Here is a 24788-nt window from a genome sequence, read left to right on the forward strand (position 1 = left end):
TTTGTGGCAGCATTGTTCACAATAGCGAAGATCTGGAAACAGCCCAAGTGTCCGTCAGAGGACGAGTGGATTAAAAAGCTTTGGTACATATATACTATGGAATACTACTCAGCCATAAGAAATGATGACATCGGATCATTTACAATAACATGGATGGACCTTGACAACATTATACAGAGTGAAATAAGTAAATCAGAAAAAAAAAAACTAAGATGAATCCATACATAGAAGGGACATAAAAATGAGACTCAGAGACATGAACAAGAATGTGATGGCAACAGGGGCGGGAGGTTGGGGGAGGGGGGAGGGGGTGAAGAAGGAGAGAGGGGTTAGGGGAGAGGAGGGGCACAAAGAAAACCAGATAGAAGGTGACAGAAGACAATTTAACTTTGGGGGAGGGATATACAGTACAATCAAATGTCAAAATAATCTAGAGATATTTTCTCTCAACATATGTACCCTGATTTATCAATGTCACTGCATTAAATTTAATTAAAAAAATGTAAAAAATAAAATAAATAAAATAAAATAATTTAAAAAAATGTCTATATTACCCAGAGCAATTTATAAATTCAATGCAATACCAATGATTTACTTCAAAGATATAGAAAATATATTCCAAAAATTTATAAGGAACCAAAAAAGAACAAGAATAGCCTCAGCAATCTTGAAAAAAAAGAATAAAGTGGGAGGTATCACACTTCCTGATATCAAGTTATACTACAAGGCCATTGTACTCAAAACAGCCTGGTACTGGCATAAGAACAGGCATATAGATCAATGGAACAGAACAGAGAACCCAGAAATAAACCCACACCTTTATGGACAACTGATATTTGACAAAGAAGGTAAGAGCATACAATGTAGTAAAGACAGCCTCTTTAATAAATTGTGTTGGGAAAATTGGACATCTACTTGCAAAAAAATGAAACCAGATCTCCAACCTACACCGTTCACAAAAATAAGCTCAAAATGGATAAAAGACTTAAATGTAAGCTGTGAAACCATAAGCATCCTAGAAGAAAACATAGGCAGTAAGCTCTCCAACATCACTTGCAGCAATATATTTGCCGATTTATCTCCACAGGCAAGTGAAATAAAAGACAGGATAAACAAATGGGACTATATCAAACTAAAAAGCTTTCGCACAGCTAAAGACAATAAGAACAGAATAAAAAGACAAACTACAAAATGGGAGAACATATTTGACAATATGTCTGATAAGGGTTTCATAATCAACATTTATAAAGAACTTGTAAATATCAACACTAGGAAGACAAACAATTCAATCAAAAAATGGGCAAAAGAAATGAATAGACACTTCTCCAAAGAGGACATACAGATGGCCAATAGAGAAATGGAATTAAATTATTAGAGAAATGAAATTAAAACCACAATGAAATATCACTTCACACCAGTCAGAATGGCGCTCATCAACAAAACAACACAGAATAAGTGCTGGCTAGGATGTAAAAAAAAGGGAAGCCTTCTGCATTGCTGGTGGGAATGCAGACTGGTGCAGCCACTATGAAAAACAGTATGGAGATTCCTCAAAAAATTAAAAATGGAACTGCCTTTTGACCCAGCTCTCCCACTTTTAGGAATATACCCCAAGAACACCATAGCACTGTTTCAAAAGGAGAAATGCACCCCAAGTTTATGGCAGCATTGTTTACAATAGCGAAGATCTGGAAACAGCCCAAGTGTCTGTCAGAGGATGTGTGGATTAAAAAGCTTTGGTACAGATATACTATGGAATACTTCTCAGCCATAAGAAAAGTTGACATCGGATCATTTACAACAACATGGATGGACCTTGATACTGTTATACTGAGTGAAATAAGTAAATCAGAAAAAACTGAGAACTATGTGATTCCATACATAGGTGGGACATAAAAATGATACTCAGAGACATGGACAAGAGAATGGTGGTTATGGGGGGGGGGAGAGGGAGGGGGTTGGGGGAGGGGTGGGGCACAGAGAAAACCAGTTAGAAGGTGAGGGAAGACAATTGGACTTTGGGTGATGGGAATGCAACATAATCAAATGTCAAAATAACCTGGAGATGTTTTCTCTGAACATACGTACCCTGATTTATCAATGTCACCCCATTAAAATTAATAATAATAATAAACATAAAAATAAAAAGAATAAACCTTGATGTAGAGCTAAGACAGTGGTTGTGGGAGGAGATAATGGAGTTTCAATCCACTCTCAAATTGGGATGTCAGCAGATGATGGTGAGAGAGGCAACTGACTTCAAGGTTATTGATGTGAACTAAATATTGCTAAATAAAGTAAATCTTTTCCATGAAAAAATACTATTCCTTTCACAAGTATAATGTTATCAAATCTTTAGTGACTAAGTAAAAGTAACTATCTTCATTTTGTTGATTTTCTCAGACCCAAACTTAAGAGTCATTATCGTTTCTTACCTTTCCTCATACATCCAATCCATAATAAATTTTGGAGATTGTATCTTTAAAAATATATTCTCATTCTAATCACTTCTTCCTATCCATACCTCTACCACCAGTCCAAGGTACAATGATGGCTCTCCTGTACTGTTGTTATAGACTTATATCCGGTCACCTAATCTCCAACCTAACAACCTTTTTTTTTCTTTCTTTCTTTTTTTTGCACACACACACACACACACACACACACACACACACACACATCACCACATTACTTTCTCCCTCACTTCTTTTAGGTTTCTGCTCAGATGTAAGCTCATTAGAAAGGTTTTCCTCAACCATTCTATATTAAATATACTTTTCTTATATAATTTTATATTGCTATTTGTATTTATTTGTCTTTATTGCAGTTATCACTATCTAACATCATATTATATATTAATTTATTTGCTATTTTTCCTCAATAGAATGTAAGTTTTATGTGAACAAGGTTTTTGCTTTGTTCACTGCTAAATCTCCAGTGCTTACAATCAAGAACTACTTTTAATTTAATGAATAAATTGTCAGCTTCCACATATGAATGTTAGAACTCAAAAAGTTTAATTTACTGGCCCAAGATTTCTGGGCTAGTCATTGGTAACCTGTGGTGAACTTAGAACTTCTAAATTCAAAAGGAACAACAGCCTTCCAAAGGGAGAAAAAGTTAATATATTGCTTAGGAATTTCATGTGACATTTTTCCCAAAGTGGTTTTTATAGGAATTTGAATAGAATAAATAAGCATTGTAACTTTTCCTATCTAGAGAATATAGTGTTCTACATTAGCAGTGGCTAATTAAGAACCGCAAGCTAAATCCAACCTACTACATGTTTTTGAAAATAAAATTTTATTTATGAAATTATTTTGTTATTAAAATTATTCATTTAAAAAAATTTTTTTTTGTATTTTTCTGAAGCTGGAAATGGGGAGAGACAGTCAGACAGACTCCTGCATGCGCCCGACCGGGATCCACCCGGCATGCCCACCAGGGGGCGACGCTCTGCCCCTCTGGGGCATCGCTCTGTTGCGACCAGAGCCACTCTAGAGCCTGGGGCAGAGGCCAAGGAGCCATCCCCAGCGCCCGGGCCATCTTTGCTCCAATGGAGCCTCGGCTGCGGGAGGGGAAGAGAGAGACAGAGAGGAAGGAGAGGGGGAGGGGTGGAGAAGCAGATGGGTGCTACTCCTGTGTGCCCTGGCCGGGAATCGAACCCAGGACTTCTGCACGCCAGGCTGACGCTCTACCACTGAGCCAACTGGCCAGGGCTAAAATTATTTTAATTTCTTAACATTTAAAATTATAATAAAGATAAATAACTTAGTAAAACATTTAAATATCACTATTAAACATTATAAAATATTATTTTAAATTTTCAAATAGTTCCCTAATTCTACCCTGACTATAAAACAAAAAGAAGGCAAAAATGATCAAAGACACTGTATTTATTTGCTCTTCAACTTAATCTTTCCTTTCAACACCCAGTGTTTATTGTATTGCCTTAAAAATATGCACTAGCATCAATTGTTTTCTGTTTCATAGGTTCTTTACCTAAGAGACATTATAATTGTCATCTCAGAAATATATGTCTCGACTAGATTTCTAAAGCATGATTTGTTACCTTAATACCAGGAGTTACAATTTATACAGACACATTTCAGATGCTATATAAATATTTCATTCAGATGAATTCATCCACAAGAGAGTGATAACTATTGCAATGAAGTCCTCTATCATTGATTTTTCATATTATATTTAGAGAGTAAGAGGAGTGTTTGAGCAACTCTTGATATAAAGGATCAATTCCAATTCATATTGTAACAATATTTCTAAACTCATTAATTTATACTTCTTGAAAATGCCATTTCTGCAGATTCTTAGGAATTTAAATTTTAGAATCCCAAACTACTTCTACTCATGAGGCTTCATGATGAAGTGGAAGGAGAAAGGAAGAAGACATCAAATGCAAGTATTTCTTTGCTTCTTTAGACACTATTGCTAATTTGTATATAGGCAGGTGTCCCTGACTTTGTCCTCACAGCTGTTTCTCCTACTCCTTAATCTCAAGAATTTATAAGTAAAGGAAATACATAGGACTCAAGAAGAGGTACGTCCTAATGTCAACCAAAAAGACTTCAGGAAGGACATAGATATGCAAGGGGACATAGAACTTAGCTGTAGTACATTAATATAATAAAAAAGGGATGTTTCGTTACAAAGGGATATTAGTTAATTCTATGAGCATTAAATAACAAAAGTAACAGCAAAGTTTAGTAGAGTACTTTTAGCTAGTTCCAGGGAGTAGAGAGTAATCATTAGCATCACTATAGCACCTATCCTTTACTATAAAAATTCAATTTTCCAGGCTCTGTGCTCTTAGACATCAAAGGAACTGACTCTCTTTACAAATAATTTCATCATCAAATAGATATATTAGGTCATTGCATTTTCCTTTTGTCATCTCTCCTACTTTGTACTGGTTTTATGCTTCCCAAGCATAATTTTGGATTATGATCTGGCTTAATATAGGGTCTTCCTAAAGAAAAAAAAAAGCGATGACCATATGGAATTAAAGTTTTTCACTTCATAGGTAGGGATGTGTTATGGAAAATAATGGAAAGTGGCTTTAACAATGAGGTGACTTGTCATCTAAGAATTTCTACAGGAAATGAACGTACTGGTTAGTCTAGTCACTGGAACACTAAATTCTCATTTTCAATAAACAAATTGACACTCTGCTGTTCATCTTGTGTATATTTTCATTAGTCATCCCTAGGCATTAAGAGTGAACATTTGGGGCTTCCTGGTGCTGAATCAGGTCTAATAATGTTTATTGCTATCACTTTCATCTCCTAAAGTAGTTTTCAGAATGAGATCAGAAAGGCTACATATTTTATGGTTCCAACTATATAACATTCTGGAAAAAGTAAAACTCTGAAGACAGAAAAAGATCTGGGGTTAGTGTGGGAGGGAAAGATGAATAATAGGTGGAACAAAGAAATTTTTAAGGCCATGAAACTAGACTGTATGATACTATATATAATGATAGCTATATGACATTAAACATTAGTTCAAACCCACAGAATGTACAGTGTCAAGAGTGAACTGTAATGTGAACTATAAACTTTGGGTGATAATGATGTGCCATTGTGGTTTTAATTGTAACTTTTCTGGTACAAAATGTTGATAGTGAGGGAAGCTATATGGGTGAAGGGAGTATAACTTCTGTTCAATTTTGCTGTCACTATAAAACTTCTCTAAAAAGAAGTCCACTAAAAAAAGAACCAGAGGTCCTGGCCTGTTTGCTCAGTGGTAGAGTGTCAGCCAGTATGTGGATGTCCTGGGTTAGATTCTGGTCAGGCCTACATGGGGGAGTGACCATCTGCTTTCCCATTCCTGTGCCTCCTCTTCTCTCTGTCTCCCTCTCTCTCTCTTCCCCTCCCACAGACATGGCTTGGAATGTTTAAACAAGTTGGCCACAGGCACTGTGGATGGCTCCATGATCTTTCCTCAGGTGATGAAATACCTTGGTTGCCAAGCAATGAAGCAACTGCCTGGATGGGCAGAGAATCGCCCTGGTAGGGGGCTTGTGGGTGAATCTCAGCCAGGGCACATGAGACATGTGAGGGTCTGTTTCTCTGCCTCCCCACCTTTTTCTTAATAATAATAATAATAATAATAATAATAATAATAATAAAACAGAAGCCTTGGCTAGTGACTCAGTGGATAGAACATCACCCAGAGGTACAGACATCCTGGGTTCAAACTCTGGTGAAGGTACACATGAGAAGCGATCATCTGCTTCTCTTCCCTTCCTTCTCCCCCTTCTTTCTCTCTTCTCCTCAATTGGTTCGAGCTGCCCCAGGTGCTGAAGATAGATGAATTGAATTCAAGCATTAGCCCCAGATAGGGGTAGCTGTGTGAATCCAGTCGGGGTGCATGTCAGAGACTATCTCTCGATCTCTCCTCCTCTCACTTAAAAAAATTAAAATTAAAGAAAAAAATCAGAAATTTTTGTTCTTAAGAATCTGAACATAATACAGGTTTTAAAAAATTTACCAAAACAAACAAACAAAAAAAATCAGTCATGTGTCTGATATGCTTACTGCACTAGAAAATTTACATTTAATTCCATAAAAAGCAAAACTCAACCTTGACATTCTTTTTCCAAAATTCAAGATGAGGAATTATGGCCTTACATGTTAGATATCTTGCTTCAGAAATCACACAACTATAATAAGATTTAAATATGTCTGTCTGAATCTTTAATCTGAGCTTCATTACTATATTATCTGCTCTTTGAGTAGAAAGTGAAAAACTCTGGCCTTTTCCAGCCTTATCCTACTGACTTTAGGTTACTAACCTCTTTTTTAATATAATATCAATAATTCATTAAATGATCATGGTTTCCATTGCCTTGGCCAGGTATCTAAATTGTTATAGTATCATCCTGGAACATCAAGGTTACTGGTTGAACCTTTGGTCAGGGCCCATAAGGGAAGTGACCAATAAATGCACAATTAAGTGGAACAACAAATGAATGCTTCTCTCTCTCTCTCCTTTTCTCTCTCTGTCTCTCTAAAAACAATCAATAGAAATATATTCATGGTTTTCGTAGTCTGAATGGTTTATATAATTTAGTTCTTATCACAGTCCTAATGTAAGTTGAATTAGCTTGTATCAACAAATGGTGAAACTCAGTCTGGGAAAGAATAAATTATATACCCAAACTCATGTTTTAAAACCAATGTTATCTAAAGTCAAAGCTCCTTGCCTAGAGAAATGTTTCTCTCAAGCCTTGAAAGTTGTGTGATTTTTCTCATTCATATCTTCATATTCACTTAAAAGTCATAAATCATATAAATTGTTATGAAATTATACTTTTATCTTGTCTTTTTTTTAAGTTTTCATAAATTGTCTCAATATGAAGAAAAGGGCATTATGATTTTGCTTGTACAAAATTTTTATTCAGTAAAATACATTGAGTACTTACTACATAAATGGAACTATAGCAGTAAAAAAATAGATTTCATGGTTCATGGAGTTTATATTTCAGTGGAAAATTGACATATAATAAAAATTTGGATAATGTTATGAAGAAAAATAAAGAATAAAGGGTTAGGGAAGCTATTTTCAAACTTTTTCATTTCGTAACACTTGTAAACTAATTACTAAAATTCTGTAGCAAATCAAAACACAATTTTTACTTATACGACCAAAAAGAAAAAGTATAATTCTGATTTATTCACACCAGACGGCTATTGTTGTGTTGGCTATTGTCATTTTTTATTTAACAATCTAAAAAAAGAAGAGGTTAGTGTCCCTGAATAAATAGATATTGCCTGTTTTAAAAATTCTTGCTGCATACGAGTTAAAAATCTCTGGGTTAGAGGTTAAAGAGAATGTCATCTCTTCTGAATAGTATAATCAAAGAAAGCTCACCCCAATAGATGACTTTAAAGCAGCTAGAAGACAGTCATAATTCTAAAATTTCAAGTGTAATCAGCTATTATTTTGATAAAGATTAAGCATATATAAAAATTTTTTGCAGAGATGAAAAAGATATTGTATTACTGATATTTTATTCCTAAATGTTAATAATTAGCTTATTCATGGGACATTTTACATGATATTCAAAGCTTCAGGTTTATAAAATGTCTAAAAATAATTGTTACCAAATATATTGCTCACAAAAATTAGAGAATATTTGAAAATGAATAGGAACTTATAAAATATCTCCTAATTTTTGTGAGCAGTGTATATATGCCCATTACAAGGGAATCATCATGCCTTCATTAATACCTATTGTATTTTATTTGACACATAGTTAGTAAAAGTTTACCTATATGAAGCTTCCTCTAGCAACTTACAAGTAAGAGATATTTGCAAGAGAGAGGGAAAATAACAGTGATAAATGACATCTATTGACCTAAACTTAATAGAAGACACAAAAATATATAAACACCAATGTAAAAATTTTGAAATGATGGCAGGGTTGGTTAGGGTAGCTAAGAGTAAAATAGTAAAGACATTTTAATAATCCTTGATAACATTTAGAACATTAAAAAACTGCTGTTTAATAGTCAGAACTTTGAGCCAATAATAACATGTTCAGTATACAGTACACTGTCCAAAGGCAGAAGGTATAGCATATATTTTTAAATAATTAAGTATATATATATATATATATAATTTAGAATTATGGTAGTCACTTGGCTTTTGAAAACATAAGCTCTAGCTATTTAGATATATCATTCTGAGAAATAGCATTCCCTGAATTAGCTGGATTGCTTAGATATTGAGCCATTTGAATAATTTGGAGCCACAAAATCAAGATTTATACTCAAATAATTACTGTTATAATTTATTTCTTAGATGCTACATTTGAGGTTATGTTGATGCATCAATCAAATAATTCTGAAATAGTATTTTCTCACATCCAATTAATTCCTATTTGAAAGTACTTGTAAATTATTCACATATTTCAAAAAAGTACTTATTCAGGAAAACAGCAAATTAAATTATTAAGACAGTATGTTAAAAATATATTTCATCTGAACAGCATAATGATTAAAATGACCTAATCCACTAAAATTTATAGCTGTATGAAAAAAAAAATTATAAGTAAACAAAAATTCATTACTCTGTAAGATCTTCTATCTTTTTTTCCACTAAAGTGGGGGGCACATTAGAAACAATGACTTGCATATCCAGCTGATTGACAACAGAGACCTGAAAGAAGAAAAAACAGAATTTGTTTAGCTTTTACTCATTAACATTTCTATAATTAAAAACGTATTTATTCTTCTTTACTATGCATTTACACAGTGGTTTCCCATTTTTAAATTTAGGAATAAATGATTTTTAGTCATGGAACTTCCAGTAAGTGTTGGGACATGTTGAGAATGACAGACAGATCATTTGTTTACTTAGAAGTAATAGAATCCTAAGTGCCTTTGACTGCTATTGATATTATGTTTGTTTGCTTGTTTCTTGATTATTTACTAGGGCAGAATGAAGTTGTTTTTGTTTGTTTTTAAATTGGTTTATTTAAGAATACTCAGAAAAATTAAAAAAATGGCCTTAAGATTTTACAAATTTCAAGAAATCATTTATTTACTGTGACTAAGAATCTGTGATATGACTAATTAGGATAATTCATTCCACAAAATCATCATATATAGTCGTTATGTCTGCTTTAGCCAACTTTATGTCTGTGTGTGTATATATAAATATAAATTTACATATGGGGTTAAAATGAATTTTGACAGCTGTTGATGAATTCATTCTACTTATTTAACATTTATAGAATGTTTTCTGTTCTTGTTTAGAAAAACAGAATAAAAACAAAAGTACTTATTCTCTGTTTACAATGTACAGTTTACTTTTTTCCTCAGTACTTTACAGACTTTAACTCATTTAACATAATTCCAACAATCATCATATCAGGTAGTTATGACTACGATTCAATTTTAAATTAGAAAATTAATAAAAACAAAGAGACATTTAATACCTTGAAACTGATTAGTGCAGGGTATCTGACTCCAGAACATGTGTTTACAATTATCCAATTTGAATATCAAAAATGTAAAGTCAAATAATGTACTGACCTACACATATATTAGACACTATTAAAATTATATAAATGCATAAGCACCAGTAAGATGATTTGAATACTCTGAATATGTATATTTAGCATCATATTCTGAACTTAATTTATACTAGGGAATAATTTCATGTTGCAAGTGTTTTGAATATAGGCTAAAAGTTGTTTACATATAGTGACTCATAGATGCTCTATCAGGAATCACAGACTCAGTGCCTTCAGAGACCTGATAGTAATCTAAACTATTGCAGTATCCAAAAGTGTGATATAATTGGGGGAAGTGAAATTGTAACAGATCAGAGAGCCTGTGACTCATCTAAAGAGGTCAACTACTAACTCAACTCTAGTAAATATCACAATGTGGGAAAACAGGCCCTGATTTGAGGGACTCTTCAATGTTTCATGAAAAGAAGGAATCCAAACTACTATGAGAAATATTAAAACTAATTAGCAATCTTTCAAACCATTGTTTGAGCTCCCTAATTCATTTTCTGCAGTAAACATTAAACCAGACATCTGTCTTATTTCCACCTATGAACAAAGAACATTGGCAATTACAATCTTGTATCTCTAGCTCATAAGTGTCTGGGACCAAATGTTTAAATTTTTCTTAGACATGTATGTAAATCCTGATTGTGTCTTCACACACAAGCACACAATTTATCTAACTTCATTAGAAAAGGTATTGTAACAGCTTTTGTGTAACTTTTTTTTTCTTATTGAAACTCAGTAAAAAAAGACAGATTATATAGAAATATTTTTTGTTTGATTTGTATTTTGTTTGTTCATTTTTGTTTTTGGAAGTATAAATACATTGCAAAAGTCTCTAGAAATATGTATGTTATACTTGTAAACCATATCTTCCTTCCTTTCTTCCTTCCTTCTTTCTTTTCCTTTCCTTTCCTTCATCTCTCCCTCATTCTCTCTCTTCTTCTTTATTTTTTCCTTCCTTATCTTTTTTTTCTTTCTTTCAACATTGCAACAGGGAATTTTAAAAATAAAATAATATAATATAATAAAAATTTTGATCAAAAGTAAAGCCTGGAACCAATAGCAGTCATGGAGTCTTAGCTCAACAAGGATAAATTCCTTAAATTCTTTTGTAGTTTGGTAGAACCATGTGATGAAGTTCTGACAGATGTAAACTTAGTTTAAAGACAGAAATATGCTTAAAATTTTCTATATGTGATGCTTTTCTTTCTTTCCCAATTTATATCTGAATAAAGAAGTGATGAAGAAGAGAAAAAACATAAATTGGAAATAAATTGAGTTTCTGTGTTTCCATTTGCAGGAAAGCTATTGAGAACATCACTTAATGACATTCATTTTCATTGTTTCCATGTAAGAGAAAAATCAAATTTGTTTGTTTAAACCCCCTAAATTTTTGAAGTTTGTTGTTACACAGCCAGTCTACCATTATAAATACCTAGAGATCTATTATACTTGGCTATCAGATTCTTACTAATTGTAGGACAATAAAAAACTAAAAAGTTAGTTATATATAGGGTCAGGAAAGTAGTAGGAATCTCCCTTTTTAAATATGTACTGAGATTTGGAAACTCATTTACAAGTAAACTCTTGAAATACAATCAATTCATGTGCTAGGACTCTTTTTGAAAGTAAAATTTCATCTTGCAGATATAATTAACTTTATTATTTTTCTTTTAAGGTCAGTCAGTAAGGATAAATTACTTACTCAAAGGGAATTTTTAATTTGTTAATGAGCTTAGGAGTTAAATTCTGACAGAATCAATAGAATAAATTAAGATTTAAGATCCTCTGGAATATATACATATTAAGTTTATAATTTATCAAAAAGATTTCTGATCTTAATAACTTTTGAAACATACTTTTGTATTTTTAAGATGTAAAATAATTTTGATTTAGATAAAATAAAAGTCTTACTCTATTTAACTCCAAAAGTAGTTGTCTCAGACTTACCTGTTAAATCATATTTTAAATTTTAAATCTTTTACATGTTGATATATGATTTATGTAGAATGTGCATATTATTAACAATGCAAATAAAGAATAATTCATTACATTTAAAATTTTTATTTTTCAAAGAAATTCTATATCCTTGAATTTTTGGTTTCTTCTAACATCTATAGCAAAGATATTTGAATATTTAAGATTACTATATGTTATTTATGTTACTTTTTCTAGTACAGCCTTTATACAAATAGTTCCAGAAATACATGTCAGTTTATTATACCAAACCTAAAAAAATTCTGCATATAAAATTACTCAATTTTATTCCTTGTGTGTTGATTACTAATAAAATATTTTAAAGAAAATATTTCTATTATCATGGGAATTGATCTTCATCATTAGGTTTGATAAAAAAAGAGAAGCAACATTTATAAAGCACAGAATTCTAAAACAAGATATTGTCAATTTACATATTTTATTTCTAAGTTCTTATTATCTTTTATCCCACTTGTTCCCATTTACTTTTCTGTCCAATAGAAATCTATTCTGAGCCACACATACATACCATATATGTAACTTAAAATTTTCTGGTACCCAAATAAAAAAATAAAAAGTAGTGAAATTAATTTATCAATATATTTAACCCAATGTATTTGATATATTACCATTTCAACATGTAATCATTATGAAATAACTTATTAAGGAGACATTTTACATACTTTTATGCCAAGACTTTGAAATCCACTGTATATTGTATACTTACAGTACATATTAATGCACCTTAGCCATATTTCAAGTACTCAGATGCTACATATGGCAAATAACTAATATGCTGGACCCTCTAGAAACTCTCTGGAGCTGTAGAGACTCTAACCATTTCTTGCTTTCACTAGTCACTGTCTCTTTTAGCTGGTTTTTGATACAATCTCACTTTTCTTGAAAAATAAGAGGTATTTTAATAGCTTTTTGAGATAAGAAAATTCCTCTTTGACACAACACCATGATACACATTTGGGAAAAAAAGCATTGTAGTTAGAGCCACTGCAAAATTTCTAAGTAAGAGCATGTCTGGCTCTTTGAAGAAAAGCATATTGGCCAACATTATGGGGTATGAATGTGTTGTTGGAGGGAGAAGAGTAAAAAAATGAGACTATGGGAAGCTCAATTATCAAGGGCCTCATAGTCTAACATAATAACTTAAAATTTTATCTGATTAAATTGGTGTGATATTAGAAGGTTTTGAGTTGGGAAATAACAGGGTCTAAATGATACTTGAACTGCTAGCTGTTATATTAAAACAAGACTTATTTTTGTGGAGCAAGAAAAGAAACGTGGGCAAATAATGAGTTTGTTTAACGATGTAGATAAAACAAGATGGTGGTTTCAATCAAATTTTAACAGCAGAAATGTCAAAAAATATTCAGGATATATAGAATAGCTACATAGTAACAGGAGTATTAACTAAGGAATTGAATGTGTAATTTAGGAAAAAAAAGGAAACATAAAAAATTTAACCTAAGGAAATCATAGATGATTTGGTCATTAAGCTGAATCAGAAAGACTTTAAAAAGAAATGAGATGAGGAAGTAGAGTTTAGTTTAGGAAACATTCAATAGATATATCTTTATTAGATACTCATGTGTAATTGTTGTGTATACAAATAGATTATGAGTCCACTGTTTAGAAATGAACTTTGGGGTGAAGATATAAATTTAGTATATTTTATTATGTAGATGCTATTTTAAAGTTATGGGACTGAATGAGTTTACTGAGTCAATGAAAACAGAATTAATCTCTGAGCCACAAGAAACATCAATCCTAAAAGGTCAGGAGAAGCAATTGATCTAGTGAAGGAATCAAGAAAATATATACAGTGAGGTGAGAGGTGGACAATAGAGCGCGTTGGCCCTTAAGCCTAGTAAAGATAATTATCAGTCAAGTGCTGCTGATGGTTAAAATAAGAGAAAGACTGAAATTTCCAGTTAATTTAGTAACAAGGAGCAATTGATGACATTGACATAATAAGCTTGGGTAGGTGTTAGAAGTGACATTATGATTAGACAGTTTTAAGGAAATTAGATGATGAGATTAGTCAAATCTAACAATTTTTTCTGGAAACAGGAGTAGAAATGAGTGGTAACTGGAAGGGAACGACAGTCTAAAGAGACTTTTTAAATTATTTTTTGACAATAAAAAAGAAAAGCATGGTTATGGGTATAATCAAATAAAGGGGTTAGATAGACTAATATCAATGATGTATATAAAAAATGGGAGAGCTGTTGAAACAATGTCTGAGAGCTGGTGAGTGGAATCTGGCTCGGTTGCACAGATGGTGGTAATGGCTTCAGATAAATGTATAAGGAGTCCATGTAAAAGTACAGGAAGTAAGGTAAGGAATGTTGGTGTAAATCCTGGTAGGTAAGTGAATTTAGTGAGGGGAGTTGTAGGAGTATCCTTTTAAATGCTTTTTTTTTTATCTTCCAGTGAAATATGTTGTTAACTAATTAGGTAATTAATTAGTGAGGATGAAGAGAAGATATAAGGAAAGTTTTATGAGAGGAGAGTGTGAAGAAGTAGGAAATATAGTGTGGTTACTAGACAATATATGGTCTCACTTGGGCAATTTTATCATTAATTTAAAGTCAGAGTAATTATACAGCTGAATATGTTTTTGTAGACATATGCAGCATGGGGGAAAGGAGGAAATTGCAATTAACTAGAGTTATGTTTTGGCTAAGTGAGTATGATATAGGAATGGAATGCAAAGAAGTTATATAATTGAGTGCTTATAATAATTAAAATGCACTATAAAACTGGTAAGCAGGAAAGAGAGCACATGGGGGTTAGAGGAAGGGTGAAATTATGGCAGGCTAAATTAATTAAAGGTCCTAGTGAGGACAGAAGAGTGCTGGAGCTAGCTGAAAAATTCAATATTATTGTCAAAGAATGCAAAGTTTGAAATGGAAGTTCTAGAGGGGTTACAGTAATTGCTAATATGGCTGAAATAACTCCAGTTGATAAGTGGTTATAATAGAGTGGGTGATAAAGACATTGGAGAAAAATTATGATGGGGGAATTGTTGGAGATAGTAACTAAGAAGCTAAACTCACTGGAATTATGTTAGGGGTTGACTGAAGACTTGGGAGATCACAGCACTAATGTGAGAAATGGAGTGAGGGACAGAGTCAGATGATGAGAATCGAAGCTGAATTCCTAGGAAGAAAGATCTGGAAGTAGCAATGTGGTACCCTGAGAATCCTACTTTGCTAGTAGGCAGCATGATTACTGTAGCAAAGAAATATAGAACAGAACACAAAAATCATTATTTTGGAACGCTGCGTAAGTAGTATCTTAAAGGGAGAACCTGATTCGTATTAAGCAAGAAGGTTTTATCTAAATTTAAAATTTTATCTTCACTTACCCTTCCTAAAAATTATCAAATGGTCTCTTGTTGCTTTTAGGCAAGAGTTTCAATAATTTTAATATTTCATACAGCTTTTATATAGACAAACTACTTTCATCTTCAGCCTTCTCTCTTACTCACTGTCATTTCATTCTTCCAGACTCAGTAAATATGTATCAGTTATTCAAACCTGACATTGTTTCTCTTCCTTCATGGTTTTGGTACATTGTTGTTACCACTATATAAAAATTTTATTTCTCTCCATATCTCCTCTTTCTTGATTTAAAGGATTTCAGATTTTTTGCTGGAATGTCTTCCCAGCTAATATATATATTTGATTTATAAATATATATTTATTTATAAATATAGAACATTATGATTTCTTTGACTTAAATTTTTCTCAATATATTTTAGATAATTTTACAAGTATATTTCATAATTTCCACACAGTAGTTTATAAAGTCCAAATAAAAATTCCATAAACTTTAAATTGTTTATCTACACATTACATATATAATAGATATAGTTATATTTATGTGTTATAATATTTTAGTTATACTTAATGAACCTATCATTTAGCATTAAAGCACCACAATGTGCATATGTTAAATAACAGGAAGAGAAACAGCATTATTTTGGCCCTGGCCAGTTAGCTCTTGGTAGAGCATCAGCCTGGTATATGGACATCCCAGGTTCAATTCTTGGTCAGGACACACAGGAAAAAGGACTACCTGCTTCTCCACCTGTCCCCCTGTCCCTTCTCTCTATCTCTATCTCTCTCTTCCTCTCCCTCATCCATGGTTTGGTGGGAGTGAGTTGGCCCCAGGCGCTGAGGATGGCTCCATGGCCTCGGCTCAGGTGCTGAAATAGCTTGGTTACCGAGCAATGGACCACCAGCCACAGATGGAGAGAGTATCCCCCAGTAGGGGGTTTTCTGGGTGGGCCACAGTCAAGGTGCATGTGGGAGTCTGTCACTCTGCCTCTCCACTTCTCACTTGAGAAATAAATAAATAATTAAATAAATAAATAAATGATAAAAAGAAACAGCATTATTTTATATAATGTTAACAAATATTTATTTTATTAAAAATCTATGTCAATCATAATATCTTCTATGTCAAAAGCTTCTTGGCTTTGATTGGCTTTTTAAAAAATCTATGCAGCTTTACTCATATAAAAGAGAATGTTCTAGCCTTCATACCCACCACAATCATGGTGATTGGTCTCCACCATTATCTAAAAAGAAAAATATTTGATAATTGAAATCTGCATACATATAAAGATTAAATTTTCCAAAGAAGTAAATGAAGAAAACTTTGAAAAATAAAGATGAAATAAGAGGCAAAGAGCAAAAGAATATTTACTTGATTCTACCTTTAAGTGACAAATATTTAAAGTAATAATTATATTGATAATTTCTGCTAGTTTCATCAGAGAAACATTCAAATACTAATAGAGATTCCATGGAATAGATGCACTAGTTTTGAATATTTTGAATAAATTTTAATAGCAAACTGCCCTTAGGAATAATCTACTACTAAGCTTGTGAAGAAAAAAAAGAAAGTCAGAATAGAATGGTGGTATTATTGACCAAAGCCAAAGGTAAATTAGTCAAGAATCATCAATGTCATCAGTGGAACTATTGGGCAAACAAGAAAAACATCTATTAGGACATGAACTTGCTCCAAAACATTTTCTTTGTTTTCTTAATTATAAAAGTTCTAAAAGCTATTCAACAATAATAAATATTAGTTGAATTTCTCTAGCACAGTTCTCTAAAGCATTTAAAAATTTTAAGTACCTCCAACCTAATACATATAGTATATTAAAAATGAGATTCAAAGACCAAATTGAACTTGATATTGTTGTCACAATCATACTTAAAAACATATGATGCATTTTTTATATCATGTATTTTTTTATAGCCTAAATGATAGCTATCAACAATCTGGATAAAAATTAATCCCATTTATATTTTAGAAAACCTATTTCAAATAAATTTAAAAGTCCTACCAGTTAAAAGCCCCCCCCCCAACTAGTTTTACATGTACCACCGATCTGAAGATTTATCTACTTACAAGTACATCTGCTTTGCCACTTAGTCCCTTCCCATAGTCGTCAGTTGCAATGACTTGAAACTTGAAGTAGGACCTCCTCATGTTATGAAAGAGCATAGCAGTTTTGATAAGCCCTGTATATGTTTCCACCACGAAACCTTCTTTTCCTTCTTTGATTGGTGGTATTATGAGTCTGTATGCCATGGCACTATAATTGCCAGTGTCTTTATCAGTAGCCTAGGAGGGGGAAAAAAAGCAGGTTATAAATAATCAGGGGAAAAAATGACCCTATTAAAGTGCTTATTTGTGTTTATAAGACTGATGTTCCTTGTATAATGATAATAATAAAGGCTAAAAATTTTAGAAGGCTAAAAATTATTTTTCTGGATGTCATTTAGTAGATTTATAGACTTTATGTCCACAGGGTGGAATAGTTGTCATTAGAATTATAACTCCTGAAATATGAAGAAAAGGATGTTGACATTGACAGAATCCAGCCAATGAATCAAATAGTTTGAATGGCATGTCAAATGAGTTCAGCTCTGGGCTGTGACCCAAATGAACACAAGGATGGGATTCATTGTCTTGTGTATAGTTATAGCATATGTTTGTGGGTTTTTTTTTTAATCTAACCTATTTCCTAAAAGGTAAAAAATAAAATGAGGAACAAAAATATTTCCAATGACAATAAAACAAATAAAAACATCAGAGCTTTTAACTAATAAACCCCGAGATGCATAAAGAGATTCCAGTTAATGCCATATCATAGAGAGTGTTAGAATATTAATTTACCTTTTTTTTTTTCCATTGTCTTGTATACTGATTAACCAGATTTGTTCCTTGTAGTAGGTACTTACAATATACATGTTAAGGTTTCTTAACCTTTAGAATATTAAAAAGAAAAAAAGTTGCTTAAGATATGTTTTGTGGGTTTGTGTTTGTGTGTGTTTAATAAAGCTGCAAGTGTAATATTAGGCTGCCCTATGGTTTCTATTTCAGGAAATTTTTCAGAATGCCAATTTGAGAATTATTTCATAGTGAGATATTTAGAAGCAGAATGATTGATAATTTTAGTGAATTTATAGCAAATCTACATATAACCTATTCATGATACTAGATATGTGTGTGTTATGTTTTTATTATTATTTTATTATTTTGTTATTCTTATTTTAACCAATGATATGATTATTAAATATCATGTATCAAGCATTTATATATATATACACATTAGTGTAGTCCAATAAAATTTTCTGGAAATGCTCTAAATATGCTCTATCTAAAGCAGTAGCCACTAGACATATATGACTATTGATACTTGATATAAGTCTAATATGATTAAAAAACTGAAATTTTATTTTGCTTAATTGTATTTAAATTCAAATAGTTAAAGGCTGCATAGTGAGTGGTAAGTTGGGATAAATAATGACAATAATTGTAAGTAATATATATGTGTATTAAAGTACAACATGAGCCTTTGATATATGTACTTAACTATTAAAACATTTCAGGATAACTATCTACCTGTTAGGGTAACTTAAACCACCAGATATTTCACTTCAGAATAAAATATTTCTTGAATTTTCTAAGAAGATAAAAATTTCAACTTTAGAATAAGGCAAGCTCTATCTATTTGCTCATCTCTTTACATGATGACAGAGTTTAGTTTTGGCATTAGAGGAATGGTAATTAGATTTTTTTTTTTTTTTTGTATTTTTCTGAAGCTGGAAACGACGAGGCAGTCAGACAGACTCCCTCATGCGCCCGACCGGGATCTACCCGGCACGCCCACCAGGGGGCGATGCTCTGCCCATCCGGGGCCTCGCTCTGTCGCAACCAGAGCCAGTCTAGCGCCTGAGGTGGAGGCCATGGAGCCATCCCCAGCGCCCGGGCAAACTTTGCTCCAATGGAGCCTTGGCTGCGGGAGGGGAAGAGAGAGACAGAGAGGAAGGAGAGGGGGAGGGGTGGAGAAGCAGATGGGCGCTTCTCCTGTGTGCCCTGGCTGGGAATCGAACCCAGGACTTCCATATGCCAGGCCAACGCTCTACCACTGAGCCAACCGGCCTGGGTGATAATTAGATTTTAACATTAGATCATATAATTACTTAAAGAAAATAACAAAGAAAAAAGAAAAAATGATTATCTAACTTTCTCTTTTTAAGCTTTGAAACCCAGAGATTATATTCATTTAACAAAACAGAATAAAAAATACAAAGCACATTCTCCATTAAAGCTAAAACCAAGAGTTTGAATCAACTAATAAAAGACATTTCTTTTACATACTATGAGAAAATTTAGGACTAATGACACCTCAATCAAAGACTTGGTTGAATATTATCTTTTAACTTATTATTAAAACTGGCCTTGACCCTGAAATAAACTTTTCATTGTTAATGCAAGCTTTATTGAGGTATAACAGACATGCAAAAATACACAAATCTTAAGTATACAACTCAATACAATTTTGCAAAATACACACATTCAAGAAAACAACATCATAAAATAGAACAACAGCATCCCAGAATGTCCTTCCTGCCCTTCCAGTCCTATCCAGCTCCCCAGGGCAGCCAATGCCCCGATTCCTAACAACTAGAATTAGTTAGATCTCATTTAAACTTTATACTGATGCAATCATAAATTATGTTCTGTTTTCTGACTTTTTTTCTTTAATTTTTATTTTATTTATTCATTTTAGAGAGGAGAGAGAGAGAGAGAGAGAGAGAGAGAGAGAGAGAGGAGAGAGAGATGGGGGGAGGAGCTGGAAGCATCAACTCCCATATGTGCCTTGACCAGGCAAGCCCAAGGTTTCGAACTGGTGACCTCAGCATTTCCAGGTCGACGCTTTATCCACTGCACCACCACAGGCCAGGCTGTGTTCTGACTTTTTGCACTCAAATTTGTGTTGTGCTATTCTAAACCTTTATATTTTATAATAGATCCTGTAACACAACAAACACATTTAGAAAAGAAAAGGTGGTTCCACTATAATCATTGTGATTGCTTGGTCCATTAAGCTTCTTTGCAGTTCTTACTGATTAACTTCCAATTTAAATAAAAAAGTAATTTTAATTTACAGTACTGCTAACTTATTAAATTCTAATTACCACAAAGTAGCCATATTTTATCTTAATGACTAAGGTACTCTTTGAACATACTTTTCCTGAAATAAATAACTATTTAATGCAAAGTTTGGATATGAAATTAATAATTAGAACTCAGAAATACTTATTTTCTTTTATTATATTTTGCACAACCTTCAGAGTGAATTGTTAGAAACTAGCTATATACAGTGTGTCCGTAAAGTCATGGTGCACTTTTGACCGGTCACAGGAAAGCAACAAAAGACAATAGAAATGTAAAATCTGCACCAAATAAAAGGAAAACTCTCCCAGTTTCACACCTATTCAGTGCAGTTCGATGTGGGCTCAAACACAGATTTTTTAGGGCTCCTTAGGTAACTATTCTGTATAGCCTCTATGGACTCGTCATTGACTGATGGCCTACCAGAACGAGGTTTCTCCACCAAACTGCTGGTTTCCTTCAACTGCTTATCCCACCGAGTAATGTTATTCCTATGTGGTGGCGCTTAGTTATAAACGCGCCGATATTCACGTTGCACTTTGGTCACAGATTCAAATTTAGCGAGCCACAGAACACACTGAACTTTCCTCTCGACTGGCATGGCCGTGGGCTGCTCTGCTGTATACACGGTGTTACATCATCATCTGCGCATGTGCACATACTGCCACATCATCCTACAGAAACTGGGAGGGTTTTCCTTTTATTTGGTGCAGATTTCACATTTCTATCATCTTTTGTTGTTTTCCTGTGACCGGTCAAAAGTGCACCATGACTTTACAGACACACTGTATTTTTTAAATCATGCTTATTAGACCTTTTCATCAAAAACAGAAAACTCTACTGTCATGTCAGTATGTTAGTAATGACTCCACTTTAAATTCTTGTTTCTTTAAATGGGCTTGATCCTCTTTGGGATTTCAAGATCTCATTTCAGAATACACTTATTGAGAATCATAGCCAGGATCATTAGCATTATTTCAAATTTTCCTGCCCTTTCCCAAGTAGATATAGCAAAATATTAGTAAGTTAAACAGTGAATAATAAAAATTTCAATAAGTACCATCTTTATGAGCAATTTAAAGACTTTTTAAGATTAATGTTGAGTCTATTCAATTTTCAACAAAGACTTTAAGACTTAAGTCAGATGTGACTCTGATTAATGTTGGGTATATGCATTGCCCTCATACACAGTTAACAATTGTGTGTTCTTTTTATGAAATCAATTACAACATATGATGTATTTAAATACACACCAAATCACTGATAACAAAATTAAGAACAAAAGTTTAAATCTGATTCAAGATGTGAAAAAAACAAGAATTTTAACACAGAATTCATTGTATCCATTTGTTTCCAACCCTTAATAATTTTAAATTATAATTTTTATTTGTTTATTTGTGTTATATTCTGGAGATAGGTAGACTCAACAGCAGATGTAATGTGCAAAACATTAATTACTTAGAAGTTCATGTTTCCTTATAAACTGAGAAAATATTGGTCAACAAATATTATCTTTTAAACATTTTTAAAAATGTTTATTTTATTGATTTTAGAGAAAGGAAAAAAGAGACAGGAACATCAATCTGTTCTGGTGTGTGCCCGGACCAGGGCTCTAATTGTCACACTTCATGCTTTAGGACAATGTTCTAACCAACTGAAGTATCCGAGCAGGGGGAACAAATATTATTTTAATATATATTATGTAGCCAACCAGTGTATGACTAGTAATTTTCTAAATGTTTACCATCATATTAAAAAATTATAATATTTCCCCATATAATGACATCAATAAATATGGAAATTTAAGCACAAAATCAATTTAAATTCTTATTACTTCAGGCATACAAGATTATAACTTTTTAAAATGCATTAATCATTTTTTTTCTTTTACAGCTCAAGATGCATATACTTTACTCTCATATTATTGATAGATTTTTCTTTTCCAGCTCTTATTTCAGGTCACTTTTGAACCAATTTTTCAAAATCTCTTCTTCAAATGAAATTCATGCATTTATATACAGTATACATCTTACCATTCCTTGTTGATGAATATAATAAAGCTTTAGATAAATAGCTCACAATCTTCCTCCTCTACTTCAAAATTTTTTGGTGTGAATTTCAATGTTTGTGTATATGATACACTCAGCAACCCATTTCATCTGCTGATTTTTTTTTAATTTTTTAATTTTTATTTTTTACAGAGACAGAGACTGAGTCAGAGAGAGGAATAGGCAGGGACAGACAGACAGGAATGGAGAGAGATGAGAAGTATCAATCATTAGTTTTTCATTGCGTGTTGCAACACCTTAGTTGTTCATTGATTGCTTTCTCATATGTGCCTTGACCGCGGGCCTTCAGCAGACTGAGTAACCCCTTGCTGGAGCCAGCCACCTTGGGTTCAAGCTGGTGAGCTTTTTGCTCAAACCAGATGAGCCCGCGCTCAAGCTGGCGACCTCTGGGTCTCGAACCTGGGTCCTCTGCACCCCAGTCCGACGCTGTATCCACTGTGCCACTGCCTGGTCAGGCTCAGCAACCCATTTCAAATTCTTTGTCATGAAAACTTAAATCAATCTTTAAATTTCCTCACTGTATCAATTCAATCTCATAGTTAAACTCTAGTTTTTTGGTTTATGGAGATACAGTTCCTAAAGAAACAAACTGCCTAAAGAAGGATAAACTTTAATGTATAAATTTCTCACCACAACCTCTTATCACTTTCTTATTTAGTCAAGACAGTGTGTCTGTAAAGTCATGGTGAACTTTTGACCGGTCACAGGAAAGCAACAAAAGACGATATAAATGTGAAATCTACACCAAATAAAAGGAAAACTCTCCCAGTTTTTCATACCTATTCAGTGCAGTTCGATGTGGGCTTATAATTTTAGGGCTCCTTAGGTAGCTATCCCGTATAGCCTCTATAGACTGATGGCCTATCAGAACGGGGTTTCTCCACCAAATTGCTGGTTTCCTTCAGCTGCTTATCCCACCGAGTAATGTTATCCCTATGTGGTAGCGCTTCGTTATAAACGTGCCCACATTCACGCTGCACTTTGGTCACAGATTCGAATTTAGTGAGCCATAGAACACACTGAACTTTCCTCTGTACCGTCCACATCTCGACTGGCATGGCCATGGATTGCTCCGCTGTATACACGGTGTTACGTCATCATCTGAGCATGTGCACATGCTGCCACATCATCCTACAGAAACTGGGAGGGTTTTCCTTTTATTTGGTGCAGATTTCACATTTCTATCATCTTTTGTTGCTTTCCTGTGACCGGTCAAAAGTGCACCATGACTTTAAGGACATGCTGTATTTCAGATCCGTAAATATCTCTTTTTCTCTCATTAACTCAGGGCTTATGTTTCTTCCCTCTCTGTCATAGATTTTACAGACAGTTATACTGTTCTAACTTTTGTATTCGTTCTTTCACACCTGTGACTTCCTCTTCTTTTTTTAAAAAAAATAATTACTGATTTTAGAAAGAGAGAAAAGGAGAGAGGGAGAGAGAAAAGGAGAGAGAGACAGACAAACAGAAACATTAATCTGTGTCTGTATGTGCGTATACTAAAGATCTAACCCAGAAACTCTGTACTCCAGGATGATGGTTTAACCAACTGAGTTATCTAGACAGGATAGGAGTTCCTTTCCTTGAATCAATTAACCACCAAGTTACTCCTGGGTGGCTGAAAAGTGACTAAATAAATTAGTCAGGCAGACTAATGTTCTTATAAGTCTATCATTTGTTTTCAACTGTGATTTTTGTTTCATGGAATATTTTTGCTCTAAGTTTTCTATCTTATTGCAAAAGTTGACGCATTTTTTTCAATTCACTCATTTTTTTAGAGTCTCCTCCAGAAATGAGGAAGCTATAATTAGCATTAGTGTTGAAGATATCAGTGTGAAGTATCTCAACTTCTCATTCTATAAATTTTGAAGTACCAGTATCTGCACTTATGGTCTTTCCTTAAAACTCAGGGGAGGATACTGACCTTTCTCCCCCTTGGGATTGAAGGTATTTATGCCTTGATTTGAATATCTCCCATCTCTTCTTCATTTAATGTTTTATCACCTCTATTTATCTCTGTGCTTTCAAACCCAACAGATTATAAGACATCTATCTTTTTTTATTAAAATAAAACTAAACTCTTCTTTTACTCTATATTGACTTCTGACACTATATCTATAATTTTTTATCTATTTTTCAGAGTTTAGTTTTTCAGAAAAATTTTCTACAATCATTACTTCTAATTCATTATT

General features: G+C 33.1%; 1 protein-coding gene across 1 annotated transcript in view; it reads right to left on the reverse strand.

The window, feature by feature from the left end:
• The window catches only part of PCDH15 (protocadherin related 15), a 1001489-nt gene that overhangs the window by 64919 nt on the left and 911782 nt on the right, over positions 1-24788 (reverse strand). Inside the window, exons 27-28 of the mRNA XM_066348814.1 lie at positions 17471-17686; positions 9095-9183 (exon numbers count right to left, since the gene is read on the reverse strand). Of these exons, the coding sequence (XP_066204911.1) occupies positions 9095-9183; positions 17471-17686 (305 nt within the window). The remainder of the gene's footprint in view (positions 1-9094; positions 9184-17470; positions 17687-24788) is intronic.

This window comes from Saccopteryx leptura, chromosome 9 (genome assembly GCF_036850995.1).
Source record: "Saccopteryx leptura isolate mSacLep1 chromosome 9, mSacLep1_pri_phased_curated, whole genome shotgun sequence".
NCBI classification, from domain to species: Eukaryota; Metazoa; Chordata; class Mammalia; order Chiroptera; family Emballonuridae; genus Saccopteryx; species Saccopteryx leptura.